Raw genomic sequence first — 26,890 nt, 5'->3', positions numbered from 1 at the left:
TGGAGCTGGCTATGAGACAAAGCAACTCATTAACTCCTATATACATAGATACAGGCAGAGCTGAAATAACATTTATTTGGCTACATGATTTGCAGTAGCCTACAGCCAGTGGGAACAGCCCATAAAAAAGGTGACACATTCAGTTTATTAATCAGCTTAGTAACCCTGGGATTATTCCTAACTCCTGGGCCAATCTGGAAGAGCAGTTTTGTTTCCTCACTTTTCAAGAGCTATGACAAGAAGAGCAGAGATTTGCTGGAGGTCATGGAGAATGTTAGTAGCAGAGTTGAGAGTAAACTGTAGGGTTTGGTTTCTGAGATTCTTTGCTCCACCTGCAATAAAAGAAATGGAAGAAAAAGAGGAGAGGCTCACCCTCTCTGTTTCAATTAAAAAGTCCCTCCCACTGGTCTCAGACAAAAGCATTGGCATCAGAGCTGAAACCTACAACCTGGGAGCACTATTACTCATATGGTGGAAAGTTTGTTTTATGATCTGCCATTGTTTCCACTTAAGAGAAGGAAACGACATAGCTAAGGAAATGTGGAAAGCTTTTTTTTGAAGACACAAGAGTTAACGCTTCACTCTAAAAACACATTTGAATTGGAACATATTAGGGTTAAAGTCCCAGAAAACAGCAGAATCAGTTCAGGCTAAGAACCCTCCCACCCATCCCACCTCCTGTTACACAAACGCTCTCTGCTCATAACCCAGCAACTCTCTCCCTCTTGGATCTGGATCTAAAACGAAGCTGCAGGAATTGGAAACGATCACTTTGAGGGTTACATGCTTACAGAATAACACACTGTAATGAGCTCTGGAACTGGTACGCACAGCTTCGCGGCGTGTCATCACCATCAAAATACCACACTGGCAGCAGAGATGAACCACCACCCCTGCCTCACGAGGTGCACAGCCCTCTCATTCAGTCTCATTTCAGGAAAAATCTCCAGTTAGGCAGCAATGGTCACAAACCTAAGCCAGACAGCGAGTGCTGCACACATGTCACTGCTTACACAAAGTGCAGCATCACACAGATGACTGTAAAATATATTAGCAAACAAAGCATATAGATATCATTACTGCAAGATCCTTCTAGGAACAGTGCAATCCTCAAGAAAGGGGAATTTATGTCATGCTATTGAGGTTCAAAATAAATAGTTACGACTCTGGCTATGAACAGTTCAAAATCAGGTACCACAGCTTAATTTTCAAATAGTTAGGAGCCTGGTCAATCTGTGGAGGCTGGAATCAGTGTACAGTGCAAACTATCAACTTGTATATTAGTAAACACCTTTCACCTCACACCTCCTTTTTATATACACATCTCTGTTTTTATAATGCTTTCAATTTTGTTATCTCCACAGGACAAAACAACAGCTCTGTTGCCTACCTAATTCTATTTTATTATTATTTTTTTAATTATTATCATTCGTTATTATGCTTCATTACCTAGTTCTAGCTTTAAACCTAAGGGCCTGTAAGCTGTTGCATACAGCTTAAATATTGTTTTTCCACACCAGTTTAGTTGATTTGGTGCAAGAGTGCTTAGAATCTTCCAGTGCAAGTTTGCATTAAATCAGCACACTTCAAACTCCATATACTGATATGCAATCACCTTGTTCCAACTTAAAGACTTTGAAGGGATTTTCCCTTCTTTAATGAAAACAATTTCAAAGCAATAACAAAATAAAACTGCGTTTACCAAGTTTGCTACAATTTAACTTCAAATCAGGCTTCTGGAAGAATATTAAGCAGAAGGAACAAGGCAGTCAAAGCCTGAGTGTCTATCACAGAGAACATAAAGATAGAAACAGACAGATGATGTGGCTTTGTTTGGAAAAAAGAACTGAAACAGGAAAAACTACGAAGCCCCAGGAAACATTACAACACACATAAACTGCACTCTTGAGGACAGAGCAGAAGACTGAGGTAGAAGGAGTACAGGAAGGAAGAAACCATGCCTAGCAATGATTTGGCCATGAAAGACCAAAACCAACAGAAACTCAACAAATTGGCTTCGTGGCCTGAGAAGGGAAGGGCAGAAATGGTCACAGCATGCTTCTTGTGACGAGGTGAAGTAGACACCAGCGCAGAAGCAACACTGCATGAGCTCCAGCCCAGTGCCACAGCAGGTGAAGGCACCAAGGTGGCCAGAGTAGCCCATCATGTGGTCCTTCCCCCTGGGAAGGTGTGCAAGAGTCGGGAGCCTGCTCAACCTCCTCTCCAGCAGCCCCAAAGCCAAATTTTGGCTGTACTCTGCCTGCCATGCCTGAGGAAATTTAAGGTGCAAGGCTGGGGTGCAGCTGCGGTGGGCAGAGGGTGTTCAGATCCTGAGCAAAGTGCATGCCACCTGTCCCCATCCACCATATGGCACAGAGTGGCCAGCCCAATGGGCCACAGGGGCAAGAGGCTCCTGAATTAAAAAGAAAGGGATTGGCTACTCCCAATGGTAACGTTCCCATAAGTGAGGCATGAAACCCTACATGCCCCAAGCTGAGCCCAGTAGCAAGGCTGAAGCTTCTGACACGTCCTTTCTACAACAGCTCCAGCCATCTCTTCACAAAACCACCACTGACAAGCGCAGGCATGTCCCATCCAAGCAAGTGCTGAGCCACTGGCCCAGGTAGCAAGGGAAACTACAGCTCCTCTCATTTCTCTTACAGGGTGACAGGTGCCTGCAAATACAAAGCCAGGTCTTCCATTCTGATCAGCTTAGAAAGATAGCAAGCAAAAGACTTTTTAAGCTGTTTTAGAGGCTGATGTCAGGCTTTCTATTTAAATTCCTTGGCACTGAGCAGTGCTGCTATGTGATGAGCATCACCTCTTAACTCTGCAGTGTAAGAGCTGCAAGAAAAAAAAGGGTAGGTCATTGGCTGTACAGGAAAGCAACTCCAGCTGGCTGTAGTCTGGAATCAGGGGTATAGCACAGGGACATGCAGGCACCACTAGGTGCACAAACTAGCTATCTTGCAAGTGGAGCATTCAGGCTTCCAGGCACACGTGACTTTAATCAGCAGAGAAACAAGGGGGCAAGGCCTTCCCAGCTGTCACCTGAGGTTGCTCTGCATGCACATTACCCCCTGTGCAGCCTTTGACCAGGGATGCCCTGTGCCAAGGCAGTGCCCACACGTGCAAGACTATCACAAAGGTTCTGCCCCATCCCTGCAGCATTAGGAAAGATCCATTTCAGCTACAGCCTTAAATCACAACTATCATCTGTCAGAAACTGGACACTGCTCCACTAGAAGTTAAGCAGCCTTAGGGCACTCTAAAATACAAATCAACCCAAGCGGTTTGGCCAGCAGGCTCTTCCTACAAAAACTAACTCCAGCATCCAAAGGCTGTAAATTTTGTGGTAATATTTTGGAATATCCTGAAAAGCCTCTGAACTTTCTAGAAAGTTATTTCTATTTCATATTCCATGGAATTAGTCACTAAAACATTTTAAATTCTTTTTTGCCACACTTATCTTTAAGCCAAAACTCCTTCAAAACAATAACACATTTGGTCTGTGAACATCATTATAAACAGCCCCCACCTCTAACAGATGGAGGAGCCCCAGTTTTTCAGGCAACACCCCTGGCCACCAAACAGTATGAACCCAACGCCTCTATTTCAGTGTAAACACTGACTGCTTAGTGCCTCTACACAGAGAAAATGCTGATAGTACTAAGTGACTGCTAAGAATAAATTCAAACAAAAAAATAACTCACAAAAATGTGTACTATGGGGGACTTGTCAAGGATCATATACTATGAAAAATCACAAAAAAAAAACACAAAAAAACAAAAAAAAAAACAGAGTGGTCACAAAATCCTCTCCAGCATGGTGCCATTAGTCTCTTTATTTGGAGCATTACTGGGAGGCACTGGGCTGACACTACTAAAACCAATGGGTGAGAACTGACAGCAAATATGAAGTGGCCCTAAATCACAGGTCAGTTTTAACTGCAGGTACAGTACATCTTCCCACGACGGATCACTCTCTAAACAAGAGCAAACCAGTCAAATCTAAATTGGGAAAGATGCACAAATGATTGCAATGGAGTGGCACCCTAATGCTCAGGGCAATGCCTGCTGCAGAAGGATCTGAGTCAAAGCCTGGCCAGCAAGGTCTGCCACCTGGCAGAACAACTGAATTCCCACCACTCCCAAGGCCCAGGGAGCAGATAACATTATTCTGCTTACAATCTGCTCTTTGAAGCTCTCCCTGAATATCACACTAGAGCCACAGCTAATGCAAACACTGTTGCCTACTTACACAATTATGGCCTACACAAACAGACTTCTTGCCTGTCTGGAGATGACTCTGGTTTTCTACTGCTCCTCGGTCATCTTTGTGGCATATGATTTCTAAATATGCTCTTGATCCATATGGAAGCCTTCTCCCCCTAAAAAGGGATCAAGAGGCCAGATTTGCCCTGGCACTTCCACCACTAGCCCTTTGATTTGAATGGATAGGGGATATTGGGATAGGGGAATGGAACACTCTACAAAGAGCATCTCTGGCTCAGCCACCACTTCCCCTGCTGGTCTGGCAGAGTCCGAGTCTGCTGATCCACAGGGTACATCAGATGGTTCATCTATTCACTCCTCGCCAATCCCAAATCCCTTGCTGAGTTTTCTTTGAGGCCTGAAAAAAATAAAAATAAAAATGCAGAACTCCATTTGTTCAGGAAACGGACCTGACTGAAAACTCCAGCACCTGTGGAGTAACAAAAATATTAAGAAGGGGCAGGATTCATTAAATTCCTATCACTCACCCATACACACCAAAGCTACAGAGCTCAAATGCTGGGCTCACCCCTCCTGCTCACTAGAGCTTAGGAGGGGAGGAAGGGTTTGGTTTCACAGCTGGCAGGCATGGTAGTAGCTCCTGAGAAAAAGCTCACAAGGATTTAAATTCATGGTTGCCAATGTGACCATTTCCTCCCTTCACTCCCAGCTTTGGCTCCAAAGCTGTCCATGGGGAACATCCAGTCATCTAACATATCATCTGATGTCTCTATACTTTGTCTCACTTTTGCAGTTCCAACTTGTGACCATTAACCAGAGCCTTGTCTTGGACACAACTCCAAAGCCCTCCCTTCCCACAGAGTTTTGCCATAGGCAGAGCGAGGGCAGAAGGCACTCTGCCCCCTGCAGCAGCACTGGGGGCTCAAAACAAGCAGCCTCAGCCCCTCTTGATGCTCACCGTTCAAATCCTGCCTCCTCAGGATTAACCAAGAAGGGGTTAAAACATTAGCACAAGTCAGGCCATAGAGTAAACACAGTTTCCTGTGAGCAGGAAGACACAGAGAGGGCTCTGAAAAATTGTACAGCTGTATAGCCTGGGAAAGAAATAAAATCAGTGAAAGGTACAGACTTGTCAGACGTGACATTGCAAAGACACAAAGAAGAAGAAAACTCAGAGAGGGCTGTTCCAACCCCAAGGGACACAGGCACACCAGAGGGTGTCCCTGACGGTCTACCAGCATCCTCAGCTGAGAACATGACCATGTCCTCCCTCCAAAGGTTCTGTGGTTTCACAGGCCAGCCACAGAGCTCCTCACACACCAGCCATCCAACAGGCTTAACATATGGGGCAGCAGGTTTCAAGAAGAGTGCTCACTCTCATAGGTTCTGCCCAGCAGAGTCGTACACATGGAGAGCAAACAAAAAAGAGCTCAACTGTTTTGGAGATCTCGATTTTTAAGCCAATTCCTTCAAAATTTGAAAGCGAACCTGAATGTTTTAGATGGTGATATCAGGCATCTGTGGTTAAAAGGATACATGACTTTGAATGCCTACTCACCAGCCCCCAAACCTAGCTAACTGTACCCTTTAAGGCAAAGGCACTTTTCCGGAGGTGTAAAAAAAATACTGTATCCACCTTTAACCCACCACAGAAGATGGCCAATGGAGATCAGTGGCTTTGTCTGGGCAGAACCCAAAACACACACCAGCACCATAAATTCTTAGACAGAAGATTACTTTTAGTGGAGCTCCTCAAAGCAGAGCAACACAGGATACACTGGCTGCTCTAAACTATCTCAAGTGGTACTGATGGCACACATAGCCTGTTCTTTATAATGGAAATTCCAAAGGTGATTTAGAATTGCTTCCCATCACCTCAGCAGCTGAGCACAGCAAAGGATACCATTCCTTTGGAACCCTTGCCTTGGGTTCAAACCAGTGCTGCCAACAGCACACACAAAGACAGCTTTATGTATAATATATATTACATAATACACAAGGTCATATCTTCAGATGAGAACTTGGATTTGTGGACAGCAGAGAAGATCTGAACAAGCCAAATGCAGACTGACTGCAAAAATAGCTCAGAGAAGCCAAAACAAACCTGTATCAAAGAAACAAACAAGCAAACATCCCAAACCATGGGGCTGGTTCAGGCTCCACAGAATCTGAACACAGGTTATAGAGTCCCATTTTTTTCAATTCTGACACACACTGCACGTCATGTCAGCACAGCTTATTTCAGCATCTTCTTCCTTCGTGACTATGCTTATTTGTGAGATCCCGTTTGTTTGCAAGCACATTGAAAATAATTTTACATAAGTAAGTACTATATTAGAAATTACAGGTCAGAAGATGATTAGCAGACCAGAGAGTACTTTTTTTTTTTCTTTTTTTGATCTTCATGTAAACATCTTGGAAACTGCAGCAGTAGAACCTTAATCACTACAGAAAGAAGTGATAAAGTAACCCAACCATTCTCAAATTTTCCACCTTATCATCTACATGTTCTCCTGCTCCCTGTTGAGCATCACATACACAGTAGCGACAAGCAAACACCGTGAAGTGGTTGGTTAGCTAACAGGATAAAGGCCTCTTACTCCAAGCAGTTAATCCATTTATAAAGCATGTAATTAACCACTGTGCTTATAGAATGTTCTGCCTGCCTATGATGTGAGCCACGTCCCAGTGCAGCAGTCCCAGCCCACACCTTCCTTGCAGCACAGCACTGAACAGCACATGGGGCTTTAGGTGCCATTTGTGGGACAAAACTCTGAGCTTGTGATGGAGCTTGATCTACCAACTCTGATAGAGCAGGCCTGGGCCCTGTACCAACACGAGCAGCTTGCAAGGATTTCATTGGAGCCCACAATCTCTGGCTGGTTCTTTGCCTATCCTTCTAAGTAGGTAGGTAGCTCCCTTCATTGCTGGTGATGAGCACTCATGGACCTTGATATCCCACTGCATCCCCTCTGTCCACACCCTCATGGCTGCATGGGGCTCCAGACAACACAAAATCCTCTCCAACATGAGAAGTGATGCAACCAGTTCTTTTACCCACACGCTTCAGTGCTCAAGAGCTTCAGTATTTCCTCAGATCTGTGAACACCAGCACAGGAGACACGTCACTTTTGCCAATCTTTTGAATGTCTCCTATGAAAAAGCAGTCAAGTATTAGCTCAGAACCAGGAGGAGGCTGCTACACTTATAAGCAGATGTTAGCAGAGCATGGCAACCCTTAGAGCTGCACCCATTAGGAAATTGCTGGAGAACTGCTGACTTGACATAAGCAACTGCACTATCTGCATCGAGATCCACTTTCCAAATACTTGGAAATAGATATTCAACTTAACGTTCTGTAAGCTCTGTACCAGAGCCTGTATAACACATGCCAGTGTTCATGACATCAATTTCAACACATAGATCGTTTAGGACTTTTTTTTTTGTCCTCATGCTTACAGAGTGGTCACATCGTAGGATCATGAGAGCTCTTCCACTCACCACACTGGATAACAGGAAAAGTTCAGATCATCTCATTAAGAGAGTAAAGAACAGAGTACAGAGGGAGGCAGACCTGAATGTCTGAAGGCTAGCCTGCTGTGATCCTCTGTGGGGAGAAGAAGGTTGATAATAAAAGCAAGAATTTATATCACATTTATATGAATAGTTTTGAGACAATTTGTTTGAGTGATTGGAATATTAGCACTTGAAAAGCAAATGACTTGACTCAGTCATTCCCTGACCTGTGGTGGTTTCCCCTGTTGCAAACCACAACATCTGTAATATAACAGGTATGGATTTATAGCAGCAACAAAAATCAGGCATCTGACTCTAGTTTAAGGATAGCTCTATCTATTACAGAACTACACAGATCCTCTTAGCTTTGCATTTTGGAAAATGTTTTGTTAAACTGTTCCTTGTTTCTTAGTCCCATTATCCCCACATATCACCATGTCAGAACCCATAGGAGTGTCTGATGAGCCTGTGAAGCAACATACAAGATAAGGAATTTCTAAACTCTCCACAGATAGGCAAAAGACTCATCTATGCTGTCAAAAATGAGCACATCAAACAGCACTAGCAAAGTAACCTGTGAAATAATTCACGGTTTAATCATTTCTATAACTGCTCAACCTAGTTTTCCACGTTCAAACACAGGAAGGTGGAATTATTCCACACAAAGATACGCGAGGATTTTAAAACACAAGCATATTTGTAAAAATAAAAATTAATTTTCAATTTTCACAGCCTTATCATTTACATTAAATTCCTAATACTGTACAGAATCTTGAGCTTTGCAAATTCATTTCTGAATGAACCTGAAGAGGTACTTTAAATGAGCTAGGAATGTCTAAGAGATTGAAAAATAACATTTTCAAAGAGGAAAGCCAGCAAGCTTAATAGGGTTTCTTTGAAATATCTTCATTTACGTATTTTTAATTTACTCGTGGCCCCCAAGACACAGCTATGCTTTTGAAATCTTGCATTTAGAAAAAAAGTAGTGACACATTTTTGGTTGGGGCTCGAGGTGTTTGTCTCTGACTTACTGATCATTATTTCATCATAATCAACTGCAGCTCATCTAGAAGTGTATGTCTGGGAGCAAAGCTCTAGAGAAGAACAGGAAGCTTTAGAGGTGAATCTGCACTGGTTTAATGCTTTTTCAATTTACATGAGAAGTAGATGCCACTGTTGAGTGCCTCCTTCTGTGAGATGAGCCATGGACCAATGCCCAAAACTCTCACTGACATCAACCAGCTTAAAGACAGCAAAAGCAGAGCCCAGCAGCACAGTTCTCATTTGAGCCAACAATGGAGAGGCTATTCAGAGTTAAGGCAGAAAATCAGAGCTAAGCCCCAGCCCACGCCAAGGACAGCTGCACTGATGACAGCCAGGCTGACTATTCTACTGCACCAAAGCTCTTCTCAAAAAACAGTATTTCCTAGAGCGTTTACTCTAGTCACAGACTTGGCCTTAAAAGCTCAGCCAGCTTCTGCCTGCTCAACAATAATGGCCGCTGTGGTTTTCAAGTCTCAGACTTGCTCCAAGACAGGCTGCCTACTTTCAGTCTGTGGTAGCAAAACTGAAGCACTTGCATTAATAAATCAATCAGAAGACATCTCTGTTTCTGCTGTTTCCAAGCCTGCACCACCACAACATCCTCCATCCTTCTTGCCCTCTCTTCCTAGGAGGACACAGATTGCTAAGGTACCTGGGTCACTTCTCAAGCACCACTGGTAATAACAGCTAAACAAGGAAAGTGTCTTGACTTGAGATACAGGGCTACACAGCACCAGGAGAGAGCAGAGGGAAAAAAAAACAAGCTCTTACACTCCATCTCTTGCTACCATGACTTTCATAACTTGCTCTTACAGTGTGATTTTTAAGCAGTAACAGCTCCCATTATCTTGTGGGTGCTGACTAGTCACTTGTGTAAATGCTTAAGATGGGAATTCAATGCTACTAGTGGCAGCTGGGGAGGAACAAAGAAAAGGCCTAACCTATTTCTTCCACTCATTCCAGGTTCTCATCTATATAATCAAGTCAAAAAAAAAAGCAATCAGAATACTGACACCAGCATCCCATGCTGTCTTGGCTACAACAGGAACAAACCCTTGGGTCCAAACAGCTGCTTACTCTACCCTTTCCAATCCCTTCAAGTTCACCTCAACGTTCCTCAGAAGAAGTTAACTGTAAATCTTTCTCTTCTTCAGAGGTTGTTACCATAAGCAAAAGATGCAACTTATCACGCCTGAAGAGAGATCCATTCATCTGCAGACTGAATACAACACGGGCAGTTACAGCATATGGCAAAGCCGCCTGCTAACTCCTTTTCTCCCCAGGCAACGATGAGATATTTGTATCACAATGAGCCACATGCTGAGGGAGGAGTGGGAAGGGAGAGGTATCTGGCTAACAAACAGCCACACTGGGACCCAACCCAGGCACTCCTTCTAGTCCAGACATGTCAAAGAGGAGGGAGGTGAGGATAATCCTGCTCTATTCTAGAGACCACTAGAAAGAAGGCCTTGACCTTCATTTACAGGCAACATCTATTAAGTGGTCTTGTTAGAAAGTAAAAGAAGTTGCAGCAAAACTTCTTAATTTGCCAGCCCCTTAAGGCTACTTGGGCCGAATTCAGAGAGAGGGAGCACACCAGCATTATCCTGCACTGTCGTGTCAAAGCGAGAAACAAAAAATCCTTGCAAAACCTTCTTCAAAAAGGGCCTACAGCAGACAACACAAAGGAGACAGAATATATGCAAAAAGATGGTCACCCTTGGGTACACAACCCAGTGCCCACGCTGTGGCAATCAACCATTCACCCCACTACACATTTTGACCAGCTGTGTCATTGCTGCAATTACAATCTCTGGGTTTTGCTGCATGATTTTTGCTGCAGCCTGCTGGCAGCCCACCATAAACCACTGCCAGTAGGTACAGGACACTGGGCTTTGCCTTCTTGTAGTAACAGTAGGTATTAGTTTCAGTGGTGCTCTGACAAGAGATAAAAAAAACGACACAGAGGTCAAAAGCCCATTCATGTACAGACTGATGCTGGCACCAGAGATGGGAGCACATTCCCTGCCTGCCTTTCACTTTCTCAACTAGTTCACCTCTTCTAGATACCCTGGGACAGCCCACTTGCTCCCTCCAGGAGTACCTACTCCTCAGTATTATTTATCTACACCAGTAGATAAAACAGCACGTAGTACCATCCAGAACATCTCCCTAAGTCAAATCCCAAGGACATATGCCACTGGTGCCCATATGCCCATTTGATCTCCTCTCCCTGGTCTGCAGCCAAAGAACCAGCTCTAGCCTAAGATCTTCTTACCAGGCTTTGGAGCTAAGAGAAAAAAGAAAGACAGCTGAGTTGGGAAGGTAGCCAGCAAGCCTGCCAATCTAAATGATAAGCCCCTGGCTTTAACCTCAGGCTCGTAACTTACTACCACTGGTGCCAGGTACTATTATTGTCCCTTTGGGAATCTTGATACCAAAAATAAATTAAAAATAAATAAATAAATAAAAATCAAGATTCTTAGTTGTTTCTACTGATTTCTATCCTCTTCTTCCCCTTCCTCACTCACATATCTCTCTCTTCCCTTCATTACGTTCTTCCATTAACTCATTCAAGCTCTCTGGTATACTCCAGATCACCCTAACCAAACTAGTCACCAACGATATTGTCTTTCAAGGTCCAAAGCAGCACTTCAAGGAACCAGGTTCCAGATGTTTCAGCAGATATTCTCACTACTGGCTCATGCTTGGATGCAACCAACGGTACCAAAGCTCTACAGCAGTCCAAATAACTGTATCACTTAACATCTCCTCGCAAGAGAAGGCACAGTTACACAGATAGATATATAGGGGAAAAAGAGAGAAAGATTTCCAGACAGAAGCACCCATACACAGATGTGCAGTCTGCATCCTGGGAGATATTTAAAAGCCGTCTGGACCTGATCCTGGACCACTGGCTCTATTTGGCCCTGCTGGTGCAGGACAGTTGGACAAGATGATTCTCAGAGGTTCCTTCCAAACTCAGCCATTCTGTGAGATTGCTTAACCTCTATCATGCTGATCTGTGCCAAAAGTTTAGGAGCAGAATGATTTATCTTACTCATCTTGCCTTTAATGTTTAGAAGCAGGCACCATGGCAGGAGGTGAACTTCAGCCTTACTATCAGCAAAATAACAACATCACTTGCCTCCCTCAGGAAAGGAAAGGAAAACATTCTCCTTCCTAGAAAGCAGGTATGCTAAACTCTGCATGGCTTACTACTCTATTCTGCTCTGATTCATCCAGCCCTGACAGCATGCAGACACTTCCACGGCAGTATGTTTTTGCATGGATTAGAGAGTAAGACCATCCAGGAAACACTCAGGATGCAGAGAAAGATATTTACTGCCTGACAGAACTGCAATCACCTCCTCTGAACACCATGAGGTTGCTCATGCCTTCCCTTGTTACTGAGTCTCTCTACTTCCCAGTCCTGGGCATTCTCAGAAGGCACTCTTCCTCCCCACACCATACTTTATCATCAGATTACAATTTCCTGAATCCACAAACCAGACATCAGATGGAGGGCACTGTGAGACAACAAATCAGAAGAGAACATCTCCTCTTTCAAAAAGAGGAAAAAAAATGAGAGATCTACTGTGCCCCACACGGTACGTGTCCGGAATCCCAGAGCCTCCTGCAGCAGAACTATATCCTTGCTAGATGATCAGTCTAATACTTCTTTTTTTTTCAGCCCCTGACTTTCCCATGCTAGGATTGTCTTGCAGCAGCTTTTGTTATAGCATTAAATAAATAGCATTTGTTTTATTGGCTGCTTCATGGCCAAATATTGGCAGGGGTGAGATGGTCAGAGGCTTCAGTGCGGGATGAACAGCTGCCATAGAGTATTTTTTGGAGGTGAAAAATAAAAGCAAAATAGCAGAAGGTTACCAGAAGCAGAATTTCTCATTCTATCATGGCGCAACTGGTTTCTGCAAGAGTTTCCTTATTATATTGCTTCAAGAAGCAAACAACTGTACTTGAGGACAAAGAACTGCTATGGCTCAGCTTTTCACACCTGGAACAGACAAATTCTGGACTGGGTCCACGAAGAAGTGGTGAAAACCATTATGTTCAGCACAGATCAATGACTCAGTCACTCTGGGGAGCGAGGCCTAGGACAGAGAGAGATGAAAATATCAGCAATGCAGGAGTGGGTTTTCTGGCATCCCTGAGCAGTGAGAGGCAAGCTCAGAAAAGGCAACAGACGATAACAATTTTCAGTAACTGACAAGGGCTGGATTCAAATGGAAACATGAAAGGTGAAAAGGACTTGTGAGCTCTCACATTCTCTATCTGGAAGCTATTTGTCAAGTTTGGGAGAGGCAGGCGAGGGCAAAGCCCAGCTGTGTTAAGGATGTAGAAATTTCACCCTGGATCCATTAGCAGCATGAAGCCCAGACCTCAGTGGACCAGAGTGCACATGCTGAACCTTCCTTCATCATTTTATGGTGCATGCCCATAGCTTGCTTTCCTGCAGCTTCTGTGCAATTGATATCAGCCCAAAAGAAAGCTTTCAAAGCCTGCCAGTGCCTGCCCGACCAAAATGCCAGCATTCAAGTATTCATCAGAAGAACCGTTGAGCTTGATCATACAGCTAAGTTCAGATCAGAGATAATGCTGCCCCAGGTCACTTCAATGCCAAGCCAAGACAAAGCCTCCATCACCCATCATACACTGAAACTATTCACTCACCAAAACAGTGCAGTGTCTGCAACAAGAAATTCAAGTTTTAGGTGCATTTTTCTCTTTTGTGCTAGCCCTTTTCATCCTAGAATCTCAAAGCATTCTAAATGATACATTAGGCCTCCATAAGACAATGAAAGTTTGATATTATCTACTCATACACACAGGTAAACCATAGTAGAAGCGTTTCACTTGTTCAAAACTACCCAATGACTCATAGCATAACCTAGGTATGCAGATTCTGCTTTGTACTTTTAAACGATGCTTTCCCTACCAACCACCTACCCACATATAAATGAAAACAGTTTGTTTACTCATCTTGCCAACCCACAGCTGCTCTCAGATTACGATCTCCCTCCCTGCAAAGGCTGCTCTCTGAAATCCACTCTCACCATCTTGAAAAGTCAACAGAGCTCCAGCAAGCCCCAATAAATGGCACAGGAGGAAGGATCATCTACTTCCTCTCTGTTTACAGAGCATGTCAAGAACAATCAATCTCACCCTCCGGACCTCCTTATATGTCTGTCAAACTTTGTGGTCCTTCTTGCCTTTACCTCAAACCATCAAAAGCTCTCCATGCTCTGCTTGACCTCGAAAATCAGCACTGCCACAAAAGCCAGATCTGCTCATGTTAACAGGGGGCCAGTCTTTCTGAGACACACACACAGCCTTCGTTAAATGGCAAGTGGTTGGCAGCAGGGCCTGTGTGTAATGAGGTTGCTATCTAAGAACCATGATCAAGGGGCAGCTAGGAGAAGGCATTCACTGCAGCAATACAGGCATCTGCACGAGCCAGGGTATTTCAGCCCAATTAAGGGAAAGAAAAGAAGAAGTCTTCTGAGGTAATTTTCCAGTCCTTTGGAGAAGTGAAGAAAAGCGTGTATTGAATTCCCCTTCTTAGCCTCAATAGAGAAGAGATGAAGCGGGTAGCTAACCAACCAGGGTGGGTAATGCTCCGGCAACTGTCCAAACTGATGGCTGGGGCACAAAAGGGTAGAATCACACTGTCCTGTGAAGCTGGAAAGACATGGCTTGGCACCTAACCAGAATGGGACGTTTTAAACATGCTCTTATGCAGCCTCTCCTGCTGAGAAAGGCTGAGCTGAAAGGTCCAGATGGTGGAGATTTCCATTTTATCCACAGGCCATGGAGGTAGAAGCACAGCAATACCCTAATCCCTTAAATGCACTCAGACTTCCCCCAGCCCACTTTTCTCTCACAAAGTTGTTCTCCTTCCTTATAAAAAGGCATAAATTCACTGGAGCTGAGGAAGGCATGTCTTCCTGCAAAAACTGCCTTGTTTGTTCAATCCTAAAAACAGCTTAAGCATCCCAACACAGAGCCACTCCATACCACAACTCTCTGGACTAATCTTCTATCACCATCCAACTGAAACAGGATTTGATGCAAAGACAAAGCACTCACCATCTCTTCACCCACACCTGAGCAAATATAGCATGCACATATACGTATCTTCCTGTCTCTGAAGGCATTTGCTTCTAGAACTAAATAATTTTGCCAGTTACATGGAACTGCATGAATGCTCGGGGACAAGTGTGGCAAACATCTGCTGTTCAGAAAAGCATCCATCTGATCAAGTCCCTCAGCTTCATTCTGGCAAATAAACACGTAAGATAGTAAGGAAACAAATCACAAAGCAAGAGTGGCTTGATGGACAGAATCCAGGTGGAGCCTTAGAGTAGCCAGTTAATATCAACTCTGCTCATCTGCACTGTTTTGATAACTAAAAAGGCACATTTATTAAATGTCTGGGCATTTGGTATAAAGTGGCATTTTTATTGGAGAATGAAGACAGATGAAGAAAGAAATTCATAGCTCCTGTTGGACAGCTAGGGGATAGGGATATGACCAAGACCTGCCCAACTTCACATACGGATTCTGCAGAACTCAAAATCAAAAACAGATTTCACATCACTGTCCTAAGAAACAAGTCAGCAAAAGTCTGAATCTACACCACTTCTCTCATGATTTTCATAGCAGAAAAAAGTACAGGAGACAAGAAAAGACACACAGTGAGTGAGACTTTCTGGATCAAGGAAGAAATAATCATAACACTTCAAGAGCTTACCAGTTGAAAATAAACCAATTAAAAATATAAAAATACAAATGATCAAAGTCCTACAAAATTCAGGCTGCATCTCCCTTTGTGTTGGCTTGCCTACGCTAAAGTCTCCCAAAACGTATCATTTTAAAATAAGCTTAAGAAATGGAAAATAAATACATAGTTGTTTCTGTGTTATTCTTTTTTTTTTTTCCCCCCCAATTGGTCCATCTCATAGGCTTAATGGGAACATTCTTCATGAGGTCAAATCTAGTACATCCAGCCAACCAGAGGCAGCAAAATTCTTCCCTAATGAGAGGAAATTCAGAATTCAAAATAACTGTCTTTAAATTACTGCAATTTACCAGGGTCAGCAGATGTCTGCAGATACTCTTTCAGACTGACACTATACCAGTGCAAGAAAAACAAATAATGAAGACCAGTTTGCAATACTAACTCTACAGCAACACCTCTTTGAAGAGCAGCAACAGACAGGCACTGTGCAGGCCAACTCACATCCTATACCAAGCACGTCACATGTCTCTTACTCAGCTGACCCTGGGCTAACTATACCTCAGTCTCAGCCCCTTATCCCAAGAATAACTGCAGCTAACGCAGTTTGCTTTTGTAAACTATTAAGGACGTAAAAAGTATAGTTTTACATTGCTGTAAAACTCGCAGAAAGCAGAAAAAGACAAGTCCAAAGAGGTCAAGAAACTCACAGATACTTAGTACCTAGCATCAAATCTACACCTACTTCCACTGCACAGATGCTCATTTATAACCCCTGAACAATTAGTTCCTATCAGAGTAAATGGCATGATTCAGTTCACGGCAGCAGGAGTAACCTGACTGAATTCCAGTGATTTTGTTCCAATGCCATACAATAATTCAGACTACGTGTTGCATTCCTAACATGTACCAAGATAGAGGCACAACTGTAGCAAAAGCCATTAAAGTTGCAGCAACTTTACCTCTTAGAAGAGGTATCTAAACTAATTTATCCTAGACAGACTGCAGAAGAACTGCAGAACCAATTATGCCTCTGAAGGCACAATCACAGGAAACAATTTCTTGAATTTACTGAGCCCTGCCTCAATAATCCTCTTCCACTTTAGCTTATAACACCTCCTCTCAAGTGATGCCACTTTCCTGGTATGAAGTTCTGCCTTACCTGCTGCATTTTTTCCAGGTCAAGGCTGGGCCTGCAGATCTTATCCCCATATCCTTGCCGATGTCTCTTACACGGCATGACTTGCTCAAGGCCTGCCCCAACACTCGTCAAGATTAAAGGTCTAGAGGCTGGGTTGCGCACCAGAGGCTGGAGTCTCTTGGGAGGGGAGGCACTGAACAGCACAGGGCTTGGGCTTGCATGCAGACCATCAACCTGCTCTGCAACAGGCTGGAAGGACATGGCGCACAAGTTCTTCACTTCTTCGTCACTGGAGGAGGTGTTGTTGCTGTCACTGCAGCACGCAAGCCTGCTGACCTGGGACCACTTCCGCTTCTCAGCGGCAAACTCTCGGTTGATGCGCTCCAGCTCCTCTTCTGAGCTGTGGCGATCCAGGCTGGCATGGAGAAGAGCCCGGACCTTGCAGCATTGGTTCTCCTGGTTCTGGAGCTGGTTGGTGGCCAGAGGGGTCAAGGTACAATTCCGTCTTCTCTCTGGTGGGAAGAGAGAGAGAGAAATGACAGAGCACATCTCTATCTCATGCCATGAAAAGGGCCTCATTTCTCCTGACCCATTTTCATTACTTCCTCCCAAGAAAACTTCTGAGCTGTTTTCCACATTTTCTTCCCAGAAGAAATGTCTCTGCTGAATGCTTCCCACAGAAGTTTCCAGATCTTCTTTAGACCATACTGCTCACAAACTGTTAGCTGGAAGTCTTGTCGCACAAGAACATGGACCTGCTGCCCACCTTACCCCCAAAAGGCAGAGAGAACATGGTCCTACACGTGTGCTGTCAGGCCCTTACCTGCAGCTAGAAATATTAAGTTCCAGTGACCAGTTCTCAGGGCAGAGGAAACACGTAAGTTATGGTATTCTAAGAATATTCTAATTCTAAGAAGCATGTCTGTAGCTCAAATAGCAGATTTGGTTTCTGCAGCTAAAGGTTCTCCTCCTGTTCCAAAATTTTTCATATAAAAGTGCCTGCTTTCAGCCATAAGCTCAGCATACTCTACCTGTTCTGGAGGTAAGTACATGAGGACAACTTTCAATTTTGGCTGGACATGCTCTATGGGTCAGGAATTTGAGTTCTCCTGCCTTAGTATAAAAATCCACTTGAATTTGGCCAAACTGTGATAAAACATAGGGCATGCATAAATGGCACAGACTTACTGCAGCTCAACAGATGCATTTCTTGCAGATAAAAAAAAAAAAAAATCACATCCAAAAACAATGGCAAGACACCTCAACACCTTTCTTCTATCCAAAATGCCTGGCTAGATTCAATAACAGAGCCATCCAATACCAGCGGTACAGGAAGGAGCTAATTAGACAAATGAATTCAGGATCATAGGGAATGGGAAGTCAAAACTGGAAGCAAAAAGGAAGATAAAACCTAGAACAAAGACAATGCAGATGCACAAGTATCAATCAGAAGATACATTCTCACTCCCAGCTCTGCTGCTGACCTGATGGAGATATTGACCACCCCACATCTACCAGCTTAACATGTGGTTAACAGTATCTATCACTGATAAGAAAAGCGTGACTACAGCATCTGATATCACCAGCTTCTCTCTGTGAGGTTCCAAAAACTTCAAGGTGCCTGATTTAACATATCTGGTTGTGGTACAGTGGGGACTGCGAAGGAGGCATTTGCCAGAGCACACGTGAAAATCAAAACACACTTCAACCGTAGTATTCCAGGACCCTCCTATCTTGTCCCTTTACCTCTGTCGATTTGAACAAGTTCCTGGTTCTCTCCCTCAGAGTCATCGCTGTCCTCATCACTTGGGGGATAGGAGATCTAGGGAGCAAGGAGAAAGAAAAGGCTTCATCGTGAATACTGAGTATTGCCTTGCTGCTGCCCAAGCCACTTCCCCCACCCTCCCCTTCTCATATCCTGCAGGCATCCACCCCATCTAACCACACACACCCCACCACAGCACCTCCCTGTTAACACATCCTCATCTCCCAACCTCAAACTCCCATCACATCCTCTTACTTGCAGCAACACAGAACAAACAACCTATCACTATTTCCACCTTACTGCACCTCCAATTCTTTCTCCAAGCACAACAAATGTACCCTGTCCTTAGCTCCCCAGATGCACTGCTTATAACTATCATGGCCTACCACATCCACATCATATGGACAACTGAATCTTCAAAACCCATCACCGTAGGGGGGAAGAGAGAAGAAAAAAAAAAAAGGAAAAAAAAAGACCATCCTGTCAACAGCACTATCATCTCGCAAGGCACCCACAAGTGGATGTGGCATGTTAACTTTAGCCATCTTATGTATGTACCCACACTTCCCCTTGAAGACACACACAAGCCACAAAAGAACAGGCATCTCACTTTCCTACAGCATGACTCTGAAGAATATAACACGAAGAAGAGAAACAGGCTTCTACAGCAATGTGACAAACAACATTTTACTCTCCCTACCAACACTAATACTTAAAGTTTAACTGAACACCCTTAAATATTTGCCCCAAAAGTAATGACAACTCATGTATTTTGCCTATCAGGAATTTTCAGAGATATTTGCATTGAGTCAGCCAATGGACTTGAGCAAGCCACTTACTACATACCCAGATACCACTTACACTACATGTGTTCTAACACTAAGCAAACTTGGTGGCAACCTACTGAGAAGGACTGAGATCTGAATCCAAATTTTTGCAGGTCATATCAGAAACTCATCAGGAGTTGGTTATATGTAGAGGAAACCCTACCTCCCTAGTTCCTGACTTATGATCTGCTGCACAGGGCATACCTAGAAGTTATTACACCTGATCAAACCTTGGAGCTACACAGCTTACTATGTGTTTCTGGCAGGGCCAAAAAGAAATGAGTCAAAGGAAAATGCAATACTTCAACAGAAACATTCACAAGAGAGACTTCTGGAATAACAACATCACTGCAAGATGAGCTTTATTATCCCTTACACCTTTTTATCCCAAATAACAACAAATATTCCGATCATCCTTAGCTTTCTCTGAGTCTCACAAATTACCTGGCCACAACAGTATCCAGTGACAATGGGTTTCAAAAGTTACATGCTGTGTTTCCACTTGAAAAGTGTTTCATGAGCTGCGCTTGACTTTTATGTAAGGTGAGGCAGCAAGCAACCATTATACTGATACGGACTCATCTCCCCTCCACCACTGTTCCCAGGGAAATGTCCTTGGGGTGTTTCAGCCTCCCAGATACCCAAAAGTGCAACTACACTTAATTAGGTGCCTCTGAGTGAAAGACATACATAACTGACACAGAGAAATAGCAGGGAAATACTGACTGATACTAACTTTGACAGATATTAGTTCAACTCACCTACTTTGTCACCATCCTCTAGAGATTTTTAATCCCTGAAGAAGTCTGCTGCCAACTTCTTTTTCTTTCTCTTTTAGAGCTACCTTTTAACCTTCCGTATTTACAAGGCCTTTTATGAAGCCATAAAATATCTTTCTACCTTGTTTGTCTTTTTAAGCTACTTTTCCAGCTGTCAGATCATGAATGGGAAAAGTGGCCAAGATTTATCTGTGTTTCTAATATTCTTGAAGTAAACAGAGGGAGTTACTTTTCTATCACAACTACAATTTTCTTGCATACATTCACACATACACATTATTTAATAAAGGCAGTGCTGAGGAACACTGCCAAATCAGAGTTCTAGCTGTCCCCAGAACAGGTATAATACCCTGTTTGTGCCCTGGGGGTGGGCAGCTGACACTGAGATACCATTGTGCTGGCTGCTGAACAAACAGTGGCCTTGTCATCGGAACAAAAGCTAGGGCTCCAGTTCTAACCTGAGAGGTACTGACTTGACTTTGTTGCTCATTTGCACATTAAAAAATAAATAACAAGAGCTAAATAAATAAATATATATATTTGGACATCGCTGGAGTTTCAGTGAGCTTTAAGGTTTCTGCGTGGGAAACCCATCAGCTCTGAGCTTTATGCTATGAGAATGCCAATACATGACACGGTTCTGCTTCCAAGAGAGGCTGTGACACTTAGCACATACAGGTCAATGAGCCACTGTCCAATGTCACTGGCCTGAGATGATTAAAACAGGAGTTGGATTTGAGTCAACGATTGACATTCTGAAGGTCTTTGTGTCTGCTGGTCCTGCATTTCCAAAACACCCAGCCCTCCCCATACAAGTGCAATGCAGCTAGCCTGCTTCCTGCACAAGTGCAATGTAGATGATCCCTAGTTTCACCACAAATAATTAATCTCTAAGTTCCTTGTCCCACAGGCAGCCCAATGCTGCCCTTCTGAGTTGCCCTGAACACATGCTATACTTCAACATACACAAGCAAAGAAAAGAAGATCTCCAATTCACATGGATGTGAATGTTTACAAGCATGGCACAAAACCACAAGAACAGGTGCCCATCCACTCTCTACTCTTTCTTGCAGAAATGCAAAGATCTAAAGTTCAAAGACAGAAGCCTCCTGTTGATGTGGATTTCAGCCTTACACCTGGGTCCTCCAGCACCAGACATGCATCCTGTCAGGTTAAGGACTCTCATGCCAGATGGAAACACAAACTCCCCCGTACATTTGATTTTGCACCAACCTCCAGTAAGTAAAGGTGGTTTTGTGTACAATAGCCAGGTGATATTTAAGAAGAAATGAGTGCAAAACATTTAACTTCGGAAGAGATTTATCATAAAAGACAAGCAAGCAGATGTAAGAAAAAGCTAGAGACAAAAATCTGTCTCTTCCCCACCGCTGCTTGTCATATGAGTAATGACAACTAGCTGCAGCTAGAATTGCTCAGTCACTAAAAGGCCCAACCACCCTTAGAGTCATGCCCTGAAACACTGTTGTATTTGCACAATAAAAGAAATCCTATTAACCTGCAGCTCCTCCTGGTCTTTGCTTACAGAAGAGAAATTAAGCTATGATATGATCAAAATTAGTTACATTAATAATCATCTATGAGCTTACAAAAAGAAAAGGCAGCCTTATTTTTATGGCAGAATATATCTTTCCCAGCAGTCTTCACTTACTGGCTGTACTACCCTAAAAAATTAAGTATGAGCAGAGTTGTTTGATATAGTGGAGGAGATGTGCATGAGGAGCAGCAAGATAAGCATCCAGCTAACCACATGCAACCTGGAAGTGTTAGAAGTGTGCAATGAGCACTTGCAAGCACAGAAGAACACCTTACAGCATGTGGAAATGAGTGCAGAAGCGTTTGCTAAGCCATTTCAATAAGCAATAATCTGGGTGTGCAAAATATTTCAAAGATATTTCCATGCAAATGGGGAGGAGACAGTTCCTTCCCTCTGCTGACTGTCTGCTCCAATACTATGCAAGATCTTCACGATGCAACTGCTGAACAGATCTGTGACAAGCCATGAAAAAGGAGCAGTGAGAGGAAATGAACTAAGAGCCTCTCCACTCACTCACTTGTTCCCTTTAAGCTGGAAAAAATCCTGTTCTTCCATAACTAAGGTGCTGACTTGGTCTTAGTTAAAAACATTTTACTTAAATTTCCCCAGTTACTTTTCCAGGTCAACAATAGCAGCAGTTGCCATGGGACACTGCCTGATCTTGAATGAAAGAGGTGCCATCATTCCACCTCTGAAGAAAATCTGAATTAGAGTGGGAAAGCAAGGGAGATGATGAGATGCTAAAAGGTCGTTACAAGCCATGGAACAGCGTGAGGAATAGGGAAGGAGTGAGTCAAACAGACCTTCAAATTAACTAACTTCCTTTTTCTCCCAAGTTCTTTAATTTTTATTTTAGAGATACACAGAATTGCAATAAGCACTTAATGCTAGCAAACCAAGCTGTAATACTTGCTCTCTCCTCAATCAAAAGCAGTAGAGTTTGAAATGAAAGGTTTAGTTCAGTCTTCAAGCACCTACAAGAGAAAAATGACTGCCCAAACTAGATATGGACTTTACAGCTGCAGTCCATCAACAGGCAGGCTTCCAAGCAGCACAGTCCTACTTCAGACAAATCTTTCTCAATTCTTTCTTGATTTTGTTTTTAACTTTCCACCAGAGCTCTGCCTCCAAACTTTTTTCCCCCTCTTTCCCGCAAATGGCTAGGATTCAAACCTAGGATCTGTAACCCCTGAACACTGCTTTGCTTGACAGAGCAGCTATCTGGCTGAAACTGGTGATGGACTGGTGAGACACGGCCCTTGTTTTCCTGGCTTGTCCGATGTTGAATATAGCAAAGCCATTTCTGTTTTTTGTTTGGCATTGTGTGGCAATGGAGCCACGCAGCATTTCTCTCCATTTCTGTGTTACTCTGTTCATGCCTCTGCTGATGTGATAAAGAGATTTATGGCTAAACCATATCCAAGTTTCATGGAATTCTCCTAGAAGACTAGTATCCACCTGTTATCCTTCTTATCCAACGCACAGAAACAGCATTTTAGGTACATAGCTCAGAAAGGAATTAGCAAATAAAGCAGCGTCAAAATAATGTGTCAGGAACACGTCAGAAAGAAGCAACCTACAAAAGATTTGTGCTGCAAAGAGATTCCCTAGCAAGGAGGTCAGCTCCTGACAACTCATAGCACGAAGCCTTTGCATTTCCCTGGCTTCCATCTTGCAGGATCAGTGCTATTTAGCAGCGCTGACACCACAAAGCACAGCAGTCAAGAAGACAAGAAGGAGCCTGAAGGATTAAAGACTGAAGCTCTCCTTCCATTACAGGGCCTCAACCACCCTGCACAAAGATACAGTGACAGAGCTCCGTCTGCGATTTACAGCCCAGGTGCTGCTGAACCTCATCTCCAAACAGATTAAAAGCAACGCTACTTATCACAGGCTGACAGCTCTCTCAGGCAGGAGGGGAGGACAGTACAAGGAACACCAAGAATGAGAGGGACCTACAGCATTGACCTCATCTGTCTCATACCTATGGACAGGGTAGGATGGGTGATGACTGCTCACACTGCTGCTAACCATCCTGCTTAGCCTACAGGGATTTCAATACACTCCTCCCAACTCCCACCCCACTCCAACAGGCCTAACTACATAGCTGTGCTGAGAAGAGTTCCCTCCACGCAGGCCAGCTTCTCCGACAACTTACAGCAGCTCTCCAGCATCGCACGGGTCTCTTCAGCAGTGCAGCCTGACAGGAGCTGGCATATACAACACATCTGGTAACAGTTTTTCCATTTTCTCCTCTGCAGACCCAGAGGGCAACTGCCATTGCCATGAGATACTTCACTAGCTGAAGAGAACTTGCTTGTGTTGGGAGACCTCACTCGACACTCACCTCTGCTCAGCCATAAAGAACTACATTAGCCAGATTTGCAAACACAAGGAACAAAGCCTTACAGTCTGGAAAATGCATTTGGAGCACACGAGACATTTCAGGCTTCTCCTCCTCTTAAAATCCCACATTAACCCTTTTGAGTACAAGCAGATGTGAGATGCATCATTTCTATGGTTTTACACCAAAGCCACCTTGTTTTACAACAGAGCAACCCAGTAATACAACATCAGCTCTCAAAATGAGATCTTTTATCTATAAGATCAGAAACCTTAAAGGAAGAGTCCATGAAAAACTTTGCCCTTGCTCTCCATGTACCAGATCCTTTCCAGGTGACATTACGTGATTCTCAGTGCTCTTGAGCCCGATCCATAGGAGCAGACTATACAGCACATGCATTTACACGTGGTGTTACATCACAAGTGGATGCACAAAACAAAACCCAGTGTTGTTCTTGCAGAACTGACTTGCTTCATGCACTACAGAGAGCAATCAAGCATACTAAACTGGCAGCTCCACAGACCATTTCAGGTGAGAGACAGAGGAAGTTGCATTACGCTGAAGTTCTCTGCAAAACCATAGCGTTCCCTAAGAACAGCTTGCTCCATCAAAGTCAGAATAAATGGTCTTTTATGAAAAAAAAAATATATATATGTATATATATATATATATATACACAAGTTGTTGATTTTTTAAGCTCCTAAATTTTGTTGCTTGATACGGTCCATTTCATATATTGTTATTCTCTTCTGTTAATTACCCTTTGGCCATAAAACTTTCAGTTCTTCTTAATAACCAATTCTCAGAAATGAAGTAAATATATAAATGCACACAAAAAACCATCTGGCTGCAGACAACCACTTGGCTTTGTATGTAATAACTGGGTAACAGGACATGGAAGGATTATTTCATATTTTCCCTACATAAAACAAGATCTATTCTCAGCAAACTGGAGGACCTAGCTGTCCCTCAGGCAACTGTTCTCAAGATAGGAAATTAACTATTCAACCAATTTAAGTTTTCTTCTCATCATGCCAATAAAGATCACAGCAAACTGACTTCTGTTGACAAGAGGTAAGGACAACAGTATGAAATATGAAAGAAAAAAGAATGAAAGAAAAGAAATAAAGCACCTACATCAGAGAAACAGCATGACCCTGTAAGAAAGGAGTATAGTGAGATCTGTTTCTGAACAACAGCAGTGGGAGGAGACAAGACCTTTAGGCTATTAGCAATTGAATTCTTCACTCTCCTTGAAGCCACTGGCTCAAAACCAGGCCTGCAGCCTGGTCAAACTGATTAATCAGCTGCCCAGGGCCAATCAATACATTTTGTTCCCTGCACGTGTCAGATACCAAGGTTTATCTATTCTCACTGCAAATCTGAATGAGTGTTGGGGTATCTGGGCATACTTTATGCAGACATCTCATCTCCTTTCATAATTCTAAATTCAAATGAGGACCATTTGCCTTGCAGTCAGGTAAGAAACCTCATCCATCCCCAAAATAAGTTTTGTTTATTCCTGAAGTGGGAGAGAAACACTACTAAGCAAAATCTCCTTATGGCACCTAGACTCAGGCATTGGCTACTTTTTCCCCTCAAAGGTATTTCCAATTCTGAGTTCTTAAGTTTTGTCATATGAGCTGATTTTGGAGCAAAGGTTGGGAGTTGATTCCAGGAAAGGCTGCAAAGGGCTTTTCCCAGGTGTGTTCGCCAGGGACAATGACAAGCCAATCCAGACACCTTACCATTTGAGGAACACAAGCCATGGCCCCCACAGTCTACCAAGCATGAAGAACACCTCCCCAGGTTTTGTCACATCACAATGACAACATTACTTTGGAAGATGCATGTCAGTAGGCAAAAAGTGTTGATCTCTGCTCTCAGCACCACAGCCTAAGTCTTGGCAAACTGAAGGGGCTTTACTACTATGAGCCGGAGTAGTAGGCCAGCTTTCTAAACTTAAGAGTACTAAAGGAGGAGAGGGCTGTTGACAGGCTGGACTGCCCCAGCTGCTTGCAGAGCTGCCAGTTGCTCTCAGAGCTGTCTATGGGCTCTTAGCCCCCACTGTCCCAGCCGACACAGAACAACTAGGAAGATCCATGATTGGGATTACTGCACAAGCAGTTCACGGCAGCTTTGCCACAAATCTTCCTGGTAAAGCACTTACTTATGTCCAGATCCTCCAGGAACTTTCTTTAAGTATCTACAGCGTTTTACTCTCCATCAGGCTATCAAGGCTAGCCTGCAGAGGCTACCACGTGATCTTTACATGATACCCTCACACAAACGATGCTCTGTTGTTGCAGTCCCATTCTTCTGGGATGGTATCAAAGACAACAAAAAAAGTCCATCTTGCCCACCATTTGGTGAGCCATAGTAGGTGCAGAGGAGGAAGAGAGAGGCAGCCAGCTTCCAAGATGCCCCAACTTCAAAGCGCAAGCCCCACAACAACCAGAGTGCATACTGAGGTACACATGGAGTCCAAGTCAATGTGCAGAGAGACTAGCCCACAGTAGAGAGAAGATTATAATGGGCATGAGAGGTTAAAAAAAAAAAGAAGAAAAAAAAAAAAAGAATAGCAAAAGAGTACAGAAGGGCTCAGCAGCACCAGGAGCTGTGCATCCCCAAGTAGTGACCAAGCTGCTCCAGAAGAAAACAGACCTCCTTAACCATGCTCCACATGTGTGCCATGGCCCTTACAGCAGGCCTGTGTATGGGCTTGCAAAGAGACAGTTCTGCATGAGTCAGATTGGGCCACGCACTCTTTACATAGACCTTTAGGCCTGGGTCACAAAGGAGAGAGGCTGTGTCCACGCAGAGTCCATACTTTATGGGGAATGCTTTCTGTACAATCCATGGCCACAACTAATTGACTTCTCTAAACCCTTGCCTGGATGTTCACATGGAGCAGCTGTGGGTGG

At 43.6% G+C, this 26,890-nt stretch overlaps 1 protein-coding gene across 6 annotated transcripts in view; it reads right to left on the bottom strand.

Moving 5' to 3' along the window:
• The window catches only part of LOC100545312, a 43,294-nt gene extending 17,544 nt beyond the window's left edge, over window positions 1-25,750 (bottom strand). For 3 of the 6 annotated variants that reach the window (XM_010706976.3, XM_031552410.1, XM_031552413.1), the window contains exons 1-3: window positions 25,715-25,750; window positions 18,443-18,518; window positions 16,718-17,208 (exon numbers count right to left, since the gene is read on the bottom strand). In XM_010706976.3, the coding sequence (XP_010705278.1) occupies window positions 16,718-17,208; window positions 18,443-18,518; window positions 25,715-25,735 (588 nt within the window). In that variant the 5' untranslated portion in view covers window positions 25,736-25,750. Of the gene's footprint in view, window positions 1-3,788; window positions 4,633-12,813; window positions 12,911-16,717; window positions 17,209-18,442; window positions 18,519-25,714 lie in introns of those variants that run through there. The other 3 variants (XM_031552411.1, XM_031552412.1, XM_031552414.1) reach the window with 2 other exon arrangements.
• Between the last annotated feature and the right edge of the window lie 1,140 nt (window positions 25,751-26,890).

The sequence above is a fragment of the Meleagris gallopavo genome, chromosome 2 (genome assembly GCF_000146605.3).
Source record: "Meleagris gallopavo isolate NT-WF06-2002-E0010 breed Aviagen turkey brand Nicholas breeding stock chromosome 2, Turkey_5.1, whole genome shotgun sequence".
NCBI classification, from domain to species: Eukaryota; Metazoa; Chordata; class Aves; order Galliformes; family Phasianidae; genus Meleagris; species Meleagris gallopavo.
This window is presented reverse-complemented; position numbering and strand designations above follow the sequence as displayed.